Raw genomic sequence first — 12687 nt, forward strand, 5'->3', positions numbered from 1 at the left:
AATGACCCTGCACAGCATTTTCTTCCCAATCGTGTTTCCTGCCCTGTTGCAAACCCCAGACCATGCGGCTCGGGAGCCAAATTCCAGCTCCAAGTGCGTCCAGCGCTGAATAAACACGGGCCATCAAAACAGCCACTCTGAATATGGCTTCTGTCCCTCCACCCCACCGAGGGCACTCCCAGCCTCGGCCCCGCCTCCACCATCAATGGGAACTTTGAGAGAGCCCCCAAGGATTAAGCTGGAGAACATTGGCTATTTCAGTGGCTATTTACTTTCCTTTCCCGAGACACACGCCTTCCCGCAGGTGACATGTGGAGGCAGGACATGAATGAGGAATGAGAGCCCAATTCATGAGCTCTGTGTGTGTTATCAAGGCTCCACACAACTTATACAATCTGCGGTTTATTACTAAAGCTATAAAAAAGGCTTGTACTTAAGTCATTTTAATAAGCTTGGGCTATTTTATAAACTGTTAGTTGTGAGCCTCCAGGAATCAAAAAACTTAAGAAGCGCACACTGCTCTGGGAACAAAGAGCAAAAAAATCCAGAGAGGAAATTCTTTATCCAAGTGCCCTAAAAGAGGTGTTTTGGGAAAATGCACTGCCAGGACTACAAGGTGGGATTCAATATCAGCTACAAAAGAGATATCCAGAGCAGCACCCAGCCACCAGCAGTTTGTTCCAGATCATTTTAAACCACATACTGACCTGGAACAGCAGTTCCAGCCCCTACATATATTGCTTAAAGGGGAGGAATTAACATGTAAACCCTTGATTTGCTGTAAAGAGCCATTTTTCCAAATATATGATAAATAAAAGTGTGAAGGTGTGGCAATCAAGCCCTTGAAAATAAACACTAAAAACTTGTGCAGCACCATGTCCAGACCCCTGGACTGATCCCCGTGTCTGTACAGCCATGGACACAAACCCTGGCCAGGGCCCTGCAGGGTCCACTCAGGCTCCAAGAGCCTGGGCTTTGCTGGGAATCACGAGCCCTGTTTTTAAGCAAAGATTTACTGCAGTCAAAGCGATGAGGGGGAAAACTGAATTACTTCAAAGGTAGATTTGAAACCCCTCACTGGAGTCTGCTCCATGGCCCCTTCTGGATCTTTCCTTCTCCCCCTGAGAAATCACACTTTGGAAAGGCTAACAGAGGGGGAAAAACAGAATTCTTAAATTTGTCCCTGTTTTTGGAAAACCTATTACCCAAACAGACTGCAAATTTTCATGCTATGAGATGTATTTTGGGCCACTTTGGCCTACATGAAGTCGACAGCAGTAGATATGCTACTTGTATACCTATCCAGTTTTTCCTATGACCACAATCCATTTGGAATAAAGGGAGAAGGAGTGGCAGCCTGTAGAAAAATGATCATTTCAGAGGAGGACTTAGCGGTTCGATCAGCCTTCAAAACAAAAAGGATACAACCACATGGAAACTCTGAGCACTGCCCTTTTTACTACTTGCTACTATTAGTTGTAAATGAGAAGGGGAGAAATGCAAGGCAGGAGGAGAGGAGAAGACAGAAGGGCTTGGAAATGAGGCAAATCTATCACTAGACCAAATCTGGCCCTGTTAAAAAAGCTTACAAAAACAAACAAGAAGAGATAAAGGGAGCCTGAGCAAACATCTGCATCAACTTGGACTGCACTCCAAGAAGTAAGGATTAAGCACCCATTTGCTTTGAGCGACAACTCCAAGGACAAGCAAAGCAGATACATAAAAAAAGTCTATATTATTTTATTTTACACTATATATACTTGAGTTTATCAAGTTCAAGCCCCACAGCCTCCCTTCTCAATCAGTGCTTCTCCCCTCTGCGTTTTACACAGGAATCCCCAAGTCCTGAATAAGCATTTTTCCAAGTTTTTGGAGCTCCTGCCCTTTGAGAAATCCTCTTTCCCATGGATTGCTGGGACTGAAGAGTCCGTAGGAGCCTGTGGGAAGTGCCACCCAGCAGAGAGGTGACGGGGATGGAGTGCAGCTGCAGCCCATCAATCCCAGTTCTTAAATCCTGCCAAGTGCGGCGGAACGCCAGCGGCGAGAGCAGGCACGGCCGGGCACGGCAGGTCACAGGGAGGGAATTACTGTGGGAAGAGCACAGGAGGGCAGGGCAGCAGGAATATCAGAGCGGTAAATCAGCCTAAGACGCTGCTGCCATCTGCCCAGAGTGGCACGGAGCCGCTTCCATCTCCCCAGGCTTTATCCTGGTTTCCTGCGCTCTGCCCTCCCAGGAGGTCCAGGATTACCAAATGACCCCTTGGCCACAGACCCCAGCCTGGACTGGGAAAGGCCTCCAGACCCAAGGGGACGGTCCCAATCCCAACCCAAAACTCGGCAAGAGTCTCCTGTGCACTACAAGCAGATGCTCAGCAGCAATCCAAGTGTTTGCCTCCAGAATGCTATTCCAATACACTGGGAAAAAACACCAGTGGCTCCTAGAAAGCTGTTTCTCCATTTAGGAATTCTAGTCTTGCCATCTTGGGGGTAATCAGGCTGAAATAATACATTTAGAACCAACACAGGAACAAGAAATAAGCCTTGATACTTCAGTCTTGATGGAACAAGGGCAACAAAAAAGCATTTGAAACAAATCAAAATGCCCTGAAACTCCTTGGATCCCACACGCCTCAACTCCAGCAGATTTTCAAAGCTTTTCCTGAAGCAAGGCTAAAGGCTGTGCGAGTATCTCTCATCTGAGATACTCCAGCCTGCAGTTGCCAAAGGAAAGCAGCTGTGAACATGCACACATACGTTTCTTCACATCTCCATATCCTTAGAAAAAAGGGATGGCAATAAGCAAGTGAGGAATAATCCATCACAAGTGATAGATCTGAGCAGCTTTGTTTGGTTTTTTTAATTCCTGATGTTTGGTCTGCCTTCCAGGATTTCCCTGGTTTGGCAGCTGAACACTGCAAGCCAGGCAGACTCCCAAGCATCTTCCATTTGCAAACAGCTGTACTTCCAAATGAGAACGTGCAGCACTGGGCCTGAAGGCCATGGAACCCCAGTAAACAAAAAAAAACCAAAATAGTTTGCAATAAACAAAAAAATAAGTCTCATTTTCCTCGGAATCTGAAGTCAAAGATTAGAGGTTCATTGCACTGGGCCCAGCCCTTTGATTTCAAACCAGCAAGGTTAATGCTCTAGGAGAAACAGAAACCAACATTCCCACTTGGCATTGCATGGATGTGAACATAAACCAGATCCCAGCTCAAACACAAAGGCACACGTCTACAAAAACATCACAGTGGAAGTACAAGCTAAAGGCACCACACACCAACACCTGCTCAGGAAGCTGACTGAGAAACTGAGCTCATTTTCTCCACAACAACAGGTAGAAAAATGGTTTAAGCCATTGTTTGTCAATGTTAGGCCTGCTGCCTTCTCTTCATTTACAGTGTGAACCAGTTGTGGTGGTTTTTTGAGGCTGGTACCTTCCACTCCCCAAGGATTCTGACAATAAATATCACTACTTTGATTGAACAACAGTAGAAATATCCAGTAGAAACCTGTGGAAGCCCCAGCTTCCTGACACCTGGTGAAGAAGACAAGAGGCAGCTCCTCCCTGACTAATGAAGTGTTCTTCTGCCATGACAAGTGCAGGCACATGCACATGTGGGCTTTTTAAATAAACAGGATTATTTTCCAAGGGAGATTAAGCAGATGTGAAGATAGGAATTTGCAAAAGTGATGGCACACAGACAACTTCCACTGCAGAAGTAGATATGCAAACTATTTCAAAACAAAGTGTCCAAATATTTGGGGTTTTAAAATGTAAGTTTAGATTGAAGAAGAGACTGTGGGCAGAATCTTGCTTTACTAATGCAAATGTCAATTATTCCATATATTTACAAACAAGCAATCAAAATTTAGCTCCCAAGTGCTCTTTTTCTGTTACTTATGATATCAAGCTTCTTTTATAAGCTACGCATTGTGCAAATTGCTACTCCAGTGATTCCCTTCACTTTCTCCCAAGAGCTCAGAACCCAGCTGGCTACTCTGGAGAGTGTCTAAATTCCTTTGAAGTCAAAAATAAATCTCTCCAACAGACATACACATGGCCTTAGAATTTCTCACTCTTGTTCCAGTTTCTGTTAAGCCACATTATCTCACCCTTCACATCTTCGGGAAACACTGAGGATCAAATATTCTAGCTGGGTTGAGAGAGACAGTACAGCAACAGAGAAGCCAGCAATGGTAACTGCAAGTTCCTTTTGCTACCTCTGGAGATGCCAGGAGAAAAAAAAAACATTAAATAACTCTTCAGGATTATTTATTTATGTCACACTCACATGATTAGCGCTCCCAGAGCTGTAACAACAGCTCAGGTTGTGACAAACAGAGACAAGAGTGACCCAGGAGCATTTATCCACTCCTCTCCTCAAAGAAAAAAGCCCATATTCTCCTAGTCCAGTCCCTAAAACCATGGAAAGTACATGAAGTGCTTCTCCTAGGTGCTATGAGAAAAAAAGGACACCTTCTACTATCCCAGGTTGCTCCAAGTCCCACCTGACCTGGCCCTGAATGCTCCCAGGGATGGGGCAGCCACAGCTGCTCTGGGCAACCTGTGCCAGGGCCTCACCACCCTCAGCCAAGAATTTCCTCCCAGTATCCCACCTAACCCTGCCCTCTGTCAGTGTGAGGCCTTTCCCCCACCGAAAAGTCTCTTGTGGCTTCATTTAACTGCAAACAGCCCAGGAGCAGCTTGCCAGCCACATGGCAATCTCTGCCGGAGCTGCTGCACTCCTTAGGCTAATTCCATTTAATCCAATTGCTTGTCTTCACGTGCTGTCTCCACACAACAACTTCATTCAGGATTACTGCTAAAATCCAGCTCCCAGTCCCAGGGTCTCATTCACTGGAAGGATTCCATCAGAAGCTGCATCTAGCCAGGCAGATGTCTGCTTGGCCTTCATAAACATAGCACACTGACAACAGATTCTCCTAAAAAAAACCACCAAAAGCCCTCCAAAACACACCAAACTGACACAGGTTATCACCTCTGGTCAAACCACCACCAGTATTTCCTTGCTTTAAGCAAGGGAAGTCAAGGAATTGCAGTCTGAATGGGTATTTGGAGCCCTTTCTGCAGTTACTCTCACAGTGACTCCAGCCCACTGTGAGGTGGGAGCCTTCCTAGCAAGGACTTATCACAGAATGGAATCAGATCATGACCAAGTGGCATGTGAGGGGAAGAGGGAAACCCACTGCCAAGAAGGGATGCCTGGTGCAGGCCTTTCCATGTGACTGCTGTCCCAGACAGCAAGAGGGTAGCCAGGACATTCATCTCCCTGGATGTTGCTGGTGTGTTCCACCGCTGCCCCCACGCCTCACGGAGCACAAGGTGAGTGTTGCTGGCTTGCTTTACCACGTGACTGAATCCAGGAATGGTATGTGGGATCCATATATGCTCAGCCTGTCACTTTGGGATTTGGGCATCTGCTGAGCCACAACGGAATCCCAAGTGTTGGCAACCAGACTGAGAACGAACCCTTAACAGATGTGACCCACTCAATTCTCATATGACACCTCCTGATGAAACAAAACTGCATCTAAGAGAACAAAAAGTGTGCTCACTTTATAAATAAACTCTTTAAAACTTAAAGCTGCTATACTTGGACTATAGGGGAACCTGTGATTTTGCTGCCTGAGAGTGCTACAGAGGGATGATCTGGATGCCAGATTCTACATTCAGTCATCCAGAGGTCGCCTTTTACATTTAAAAATGCCTTTGTTATTAATTTTCCTGTTTGTAACACCTCATGAGAGTAAAAAGGACACCCAACAAGACACAGGTTTTATTTCTCTCTCTCACACCGGTGACATGAAGGGCTTTGCTCATCAGCCTCAGAGGAATTATCCCAAAGTAAAGCAGTAGGATTGTCCCCATCAGTGTTTCCTAAGGGATTTAAGTTCTGTAAACCACATCATTAGCAAGGTGTGGTTAAAAGCCACAGAAGCTGTGCACCAAGCAGCAAACACCAGACCCAGGACCCACAAAAGCAGCCTTACCAGCCCGTCACAGTTGCTGATGGCCACCGCAGCTCCGGGGATGTCCGTGATGTCCCCCACGTAGGCGCAGTTGGTCCACAGGGGCTCCCTCTTCCACAAGCGCTCCGCAGCAGTCCCAGCGTGACTCGTGTTACCACCATCGCTCCCGGTTGGCACAGAGTCTTCGTACCACTCCACCACGGCCTCGGGAGCCAGCAGGCGAGTGTTGGGCTTCAGCCGGAGGTGGAACTCCCTCCCGAAGGCAGTGACGTTGAAGTAGAGCTGCCTGGGGCTCTGGGACACCTCCCGCGGCGCTCGCCTTTGGTGACTCGCAGACAGGATGTTGGAGCTGTAGCTTCCGTCTGCATTGGTGCTGATGGGAATCACTAAACCGTATGGCCTCGGCCTGCTTTTGCGGAATTCTGCCAAGAGAAACACCCGAAATCAAACTCAAATTAGAACAAGAGCACGAAGACTCAAGGACCCTGCTATCTCAAACCTCCCCTTCCAGAATTCCCAACCTAGGATTCCTGGTCGAACTACCAACACAGGAAAACGTAAGGCACATGTCACTGCTCCTCCCTTATCATGGAATCACAGAATAGTTTGGGTTGGAAAGGACCTTAAAGACCATCCAGTCCCACCCTGCCATGGGCAGGGACACCTTCCACTAGCCCAGGTTGCTCCAAGCCCCGTCCAACCTGGCCTTGGACACTTCCAGGGATGGGGCAGCCACAGCTTCTCTGGGCAACCTGTGCCAGGGCCTCCCCACTCTCACAGGGAAGGATTTCTTTCTATCACTTGCAATTATAAAACTTAAGAGAGAAACCCTTGAAATATTCACTGACGTTTATCCGGGGAGTTCCCTGGGGTTCAGGTTTGCTCCACAGCCCCAGGAGAGGCAGCGCCCCTTTCGAATTCCCCTGTAAGAAATGCCACACAGCTCCACTGCACACCTGGCACAGAACTGCTCGCTCCTGTGTCAGGATGCCCATTAAGGTTTTGGAAATTAGGTGCCAGGCTTGGTTACAACCACAATTTGCATACAGGTTACTCAGGAAATACAAACAGGGAAAAAATCCAGTGGATATCACACGTCGTTGATAAATTAATCCATGTCAGCAATGGTAAAGGCAAAAACTTTTCCCTCTACAAATCCCCTTACCCAGCAACTTGCTATTGCCTTTCCTCTGACTGACAAGAGATCAAAAACAACAGAGAAAACCCACAACACAGAATTGCACAAATTTTACCTATATCCTGCACTTCAGTGCAACCTCCGAGATTGGGTGGCTCTGATGGTAGCACTAAGTGCCATTGAGAATTCCTCAAATAAATGTACTTTATTAAGTGAGCTAAGTTTTACCTGCTCGCAGTGTGGCTCACACTTGGGCTGAGAATTAACAGAGCAAAAGCTCAGTAGCCAGTTCCTCTCTCCTGGTAGCAGAGGCTGCTGCTTTTAAAGGACTCAAACATCCAGTGAGTAACTTCAGGAGGAAAATGTTCCTAATGGCTTCACAGAACTGCTTTTCATTTTCTTTCAGGCCAGTTACTGAGGAATTCGACCAAAAAACAATGTATGGTACTAGCAGGACAAACATAGACATTTCAATTCTAGCACTACAAATTATCTTAATACAGAAATACTATATCCCAGGAATGTGACAAGTCATTTCCAAGCCCACTGCTACCCCACAGGGTGGGTTTCAGCAGCAGCCAACTTCACCTACTTTGCCACACACCCACAAGATGAGGTTCTAAAACTGGCATCCTAATTAGGCCATTATCCTTAGGATAATTCCCATTTAAAGCACTGGGAATTCTCAGCCAGGATTGCTAGTCTGTCTCCTTAGAGAAGGGACCGAATTAAAACTCTAAAGCAATTTTTATTAATTAGACACCAGGCCATGCACAGAAGACAGAGCTGCTGGGTTGTACATCCTAACTGGGTCAAAGTAAAATCACTGCTCCTCACATTCCCGGCGCTTCAGGGCTGGGACTTCATTCCCAGGCTGATGTTCCGCCTTTTACCTTGCTGAGATTCCTTGTGGCTTGTTCTTTTCTTTTGAAGCAGGAGGTTCAGTGCACCACAGTCTGGTGATCGAATTCTGTGCTTACTGCACAACAGAGAAACTGTTCTGCACATCTCACAGATAAATTCCCACATTTCCACAGGCTGGGGCAAAAAAAAAAGGCTATTTTGCTAATAAGAGCAGCCAGCTAGCCACAAGAAGGTAGGAACAAAGGCTGGAAAATGAGAACTGTCAAGGATTTGAGTCAGCAAAAGCCCTTTCCAGAGCCTGTAAATGCTGAGCTAGAAGAGGAAATGCCTTTTGTTCAAAGGCAATTAAAATTAAATGGGACATGACTGAATCCCGAAGACATCTGAACTCCTCCACTGACTTACATTACCCTTTTTCCACAGACTGCACGCTCCGAGGAAATGCTATTCCAGCTGTAGGTGTTCCCTTTCCTAAGCTAAAATTTCAGAGTCGATCTGCTCTGCTAATTCCAAGCTGACAGTGCTGATCAGAGCAAGAGGAAAAGCACTTAACTGCACATTTTCTCCATTTTTTTTAAATCTGGCTTTAAACTGCTGCTCCAGTTGCACAATGTTTAAGTTGAAAGGAAGTGCTTAAGAAGGAACATCACATTCTTTCATTGTGTGCCAAAACATAATTAGGTAGAGAATGCCTCTGAAGAGAGCTGTCCCGGCTTTTTTTTCCCCCCTCAAATACTCATTAAACTGCAGAATTAACACTGCTGGCTCTCCTAGGAGTTGTCTTTGCACTGTACAACAGCTGGGGCTCCAAAATCCTAAACTTTTTCCCTTTTTTATCACCTGCATTTGGAAAAACATTCTTTTTTTAGACACAAGATTCTGTGAAATACATTGATCAAAAATTCCTAACGTGGCTGTCCACAGGAGAGTTCCAAATGCCTAAACATCTATTTGAGAAGATTTCAAAAACACAGTCTCAGCAAGAGAACTGGATGTGAGGTGACACCTTGAGAGCACCTCCTGTGCCGGCACCTTCTGGCTGGAATTCACAGGCTGTGACACAACCAGATTGCTGGATGGCAGGAAAAGTACTGGGGAAAAAACAGTTACCTGCTGCTGCAGGGATGGAGAGGATCGAGTTTCCATAGGGAGACTGTGCCACGCAGAAAAGCACAGTGGGATGACACAGAGCTGCTCTGGTCACTCAGCAAAGTAATGCTTTATAGGACAAGATGGGCTGCAGACCACCAGACAAGCCCAGCAGGGGTTTTGTCATCACCATTTTCTGTCCCCATCATTGGCTGGTGGCTTCCAGAAACAAAGGAGCAGTTGTGGTGCCTCTCAACAACCTGGGTCACTCCAGAACTACTGTTTGCTCTTTTTGGCTGCCTTTAGGTGGCAGAAATGACCACAGAGAAAGACAAGACAGAAAAGGGCAATGGGTTTCTTGAAAATTCCCTCACAACTCGGCACCTGAAGAGGGATGAGACTGTGCTGTACCTGGGCACTGCAAGCTGGATGAGTAAAAGCCATGGACTGCAAGGATAGAGGTTGATATGGGACAGGGCTCTGGTGCCCTCATTGCTGTACTTTGCTGTCACTGGCCCCAGGGATACAGAGAGCTCAAGAAAAGGCTGATGTGGTGTTTTTGCAGCCTCTGCAGAGCTGCAGGTGCTTTCTGCAGGCAGCAGGGCCTGGCACCATTGTGTCACAGGTCAGATCCCAGATTTCTTACAGAAGTGGCACTGAGCAGTGATGGAGCTGCTGCGTGGGAGGCTGAGGAGAAGTGAAGATGCAGCACAGCCCCAAGCATCAGCACCTTCAGGCTGACTGTGCCAGGAGTGACACAGAACCAGTTTCTCTTGACAGCCCCCAGGCACTGCAGCACATTGTGCATGAATGCAGGTAATTAAATGTGGTAACTCCCTGTGCCTGTACTGCAGTCTGTGCTGATATTTAACAAAAATAAACCCCCAGGTGCTTTAGTTTGCCCTAAGTGACTTCTCAGGCGAAAAGATCAGCTGCTGACAGCAGCCAGCCCTGGGCCAACTCAAAATACACAACAGCGATGCAAACCGACACTTGGTAGGGGCTCAGAAGTAGGACAGCACATCTGAGACAATCCCAGTGCAGGTTTTACCTCCAACTCATTAAAACTCTCAGCTGAGGAAGCCACAGTTTGAAGTTGTGGCTGCCCCATCCCTGGAAGTGTCCAAGGCCAGGCTGGATGGGGCTTGGAGCAACCTGGTCAAGTGGAAGGTGTCTCTGCCCATGGCAGGGGGTTGGTACTGGATGATCTTTCAAGTTCCTCCTAATCCGAATCATTCTGGAATTCTATGGTTCTGTGCTTTATGAATCAGAATTTACAGGACCAAATAGAGCCCCAAACGTTCCTGAGTACAGCAGTGATGAGGCCGTGAAAGAGAGGAAGACATTAAAGGACAGAAAGTTGTCTCCCAGATTCAGGGAGTTTTTGCCTGATGTACTGTGTAATTTAAAAGATGCATTCCTATATAGCTTATGGTTTCTGAAATTCAAATACAACCCATTTCTCATGGAAAGGACTAGAAATAAAACACGGGATCAGCATACCACTGGAAAAACCCTCTGTCTGCCAGTTAGCTTTAAATGTACCTCACCATCTCCATTCCAATTATTCAGTGATCGCACTGGAAGCCAACCTAAGCCCAGGAGGATGCAGTGCCAGAACTGAAATTGAGACAAGACTTCCAAAATTTACAGAAATGCTTGAAATTCTTTTCTGAACAAAACCTGAACCAAAACCTCAGGGCGGGGGGTCTAACGGCAACTGGAAGCAGAACTGCCTGGGTCCATTCCCACTGCTGAAGAGCTCCAGAGCACACTCGTGTGCAGGGACACACACTCAACAGCACGGGGAAAGGCTCACTTCATCCTGCGTAAGGCAAGGAGCACATAGCATGGCATTCCCTGGCACTAACACCCTGGGAGAGGGAATGCCAGCTTCCACATCCTCCCACCACCTCTTCCAAGCCATAGAGCACCCAATTACCCATTAGTCTAAATGAACACACGCACCTGAAGCTAAACAGTGGGTGCATCCTCCCTGTCTGTGGGAGAAGTCCAACAGGCTGAAGTTTCAGTATGAAGCACCTCACGGGCACCTTTCCCTTCAGCACCTGCATGTACCACTGACACCAAACTCGCTGCACGGCACATTCTTACCCAGGACTATCAGTCCACAAGGCAACAGCGAACAGCTACAGATTTTGTAACTTCTGTAGGTTTACATTTCAGAAGGGAAGCACAGAGACATCAGGATGCCAAACTGCAGCACGAGAGGACATGCAAATTCAATCCATGCCACGTCACCGTGCAACTACAAATGCTCCTGGGTGGCAATGGTGGGGAATGCTCGCCTGCATACAGATCATTTCTCCAGAAAATTACTAGTTTGTTGAGCTTGCTTCTTTTATTTCTGCTTTGACAGCAGCAACAATAGCCAAAAAGACTTACCTATTTGGATCTGCTGTTCTTTAGCAGCCTGCAGAAGAGAAAAGAAACACATGCACCAAGTTGTTAGTGCAATTACTATGCAATGGGGGACGGCAGAAGGCTGAAAAATCACTTGGTCTGTGCTACACTATTTTATACGTTTCTGCTTTTGGTTTCCTGGGATGGCAATTCTTCCTTAACTGAATAAACAGCTGTTCCCACCAATATACTAACAGAGTCCGTAGCAAGTTTAACATAAAGGGAGCTGCTAAGCAATCCTAATTCTGAATGACCCCTTCTATGTATTGTGACACTGTGCCAAAAAGTAAGTTTGGTGGCCAAAGCAAGGCTTTAATGCCAGGAAAGGGATGAGCTCCAAGAAGCAGGGGTGCAGGGGCAGAGAGCTGACAGCGCTTCTTTGGATCTGTGCTAGAGAATCGGAAAGCCAAGTGGACTTACCGAGTGACCGCAGGGACGGTGGCAGTGACCTGATGCCACGGGGTGGTACCTGCTCTTGGCAGGGGAATGGGACCCCGGGGGACGGGATCTGGAGAGAAGGGGCTGCCGCTGCAGTCGCCAGCCCGGGCTGGGGTTGCCGTGCCCGGCTCGGGGCTGCTCGGATGCAGCGGTGTACGGCGCGGAGGAGGGCGGACAGCCGCCGGTCCAGCCCAGCCCGGTGCCGCCCGCAGACCCCGGGGCAGCCGGGGAACAAGGGAGGACCTGGGGGCGCATCCCGGGGCGGCGGGCAGAGGGACCCCGCGGGCCGGGGGGCTCCCCGGGGGAAGGGCGGGCAGGGCAGGGGTCCCGTCACTCACCTGCCGGCCGGGCGCAGCGCGGGCCCCCAGGAGCGCGGCTGCCACTACCCAGAGGGGCAGGAGCACCATCCCGAGCCGGCCGCCCGCGCCCCGGCCCCGGCCGCGCTCCGCCCGCTCCCTCCTCCTGCCGCTCCTTCCCTGCCCTCCGGCGGCGGCTCCCGGGGCCGGGGCCGGCAGGGCGGGCGGGCGGAGAGGCGGCGGGTCCCCCGCGCCGCCTGTTGCTGCGCGCCCGCCGCGACCCGCGGCGCTGATAAACCCGCGGCGGCTCCGCCTCCGGCCGGCCCGGCGCTCCACGTCAGGAACGGCCCGGCCCGCCGGGAAGCGCCGGGGAACCGCCGGGGAACCCGCCCGGCTCCGCGCACACACACACACACACACACACAGACACACACTGAGAAGTCC

General features: G+C 48.7%; 1 protein-coding gene across 12 annotated transcripts in view; it reads right to left on the minus strand.

Annotated features, from left to right (window-relative positions):
• The window catches only part of ADAMTS3 (ADAM metallopeptidase with thrombospondin type 1 motif 3), a 98484-nt gene that overhangs the window by 43645 nt on the left and 42152 nt on the right, over positions 1-12687 (minus strand). For 11 of the 12 annotated variants that reach the window (XM_027698438.1, XM_027698440.1, XM_027698435.1 and 8 more), the window contains one exon: positions 6016-6416. In XM_027698438.1, coding sequence (XP_027554239.1) covers positions 6016-6416 — 401 coding nt within the window. Of the gene's footprint in view, positions 1-6015; positions 6417-11491; positions 11520-12285; positions 12390-12687 lie in introns of those variants that run through there. The other variant, XM_027698434.1, reaches the window with a different exon arrangement.

The sequence above is a fragment of the Neopelma chrysocephalum genome, unplaced genomic scaffold, assembly GCF_003984885.1.
Source record: "Neopelma chrysocephalum unplaced genomic scaffold, ASM398488v2 Primary Assembly neopelma1_128, whole genome shotgun sequence".
NCBI classification, from domain to species: Eukaryota; Metazoa; Chordata; class Aves; order Passeriformes; family Pipridae; genus Neopelma; species Neopelma chrysocephalum.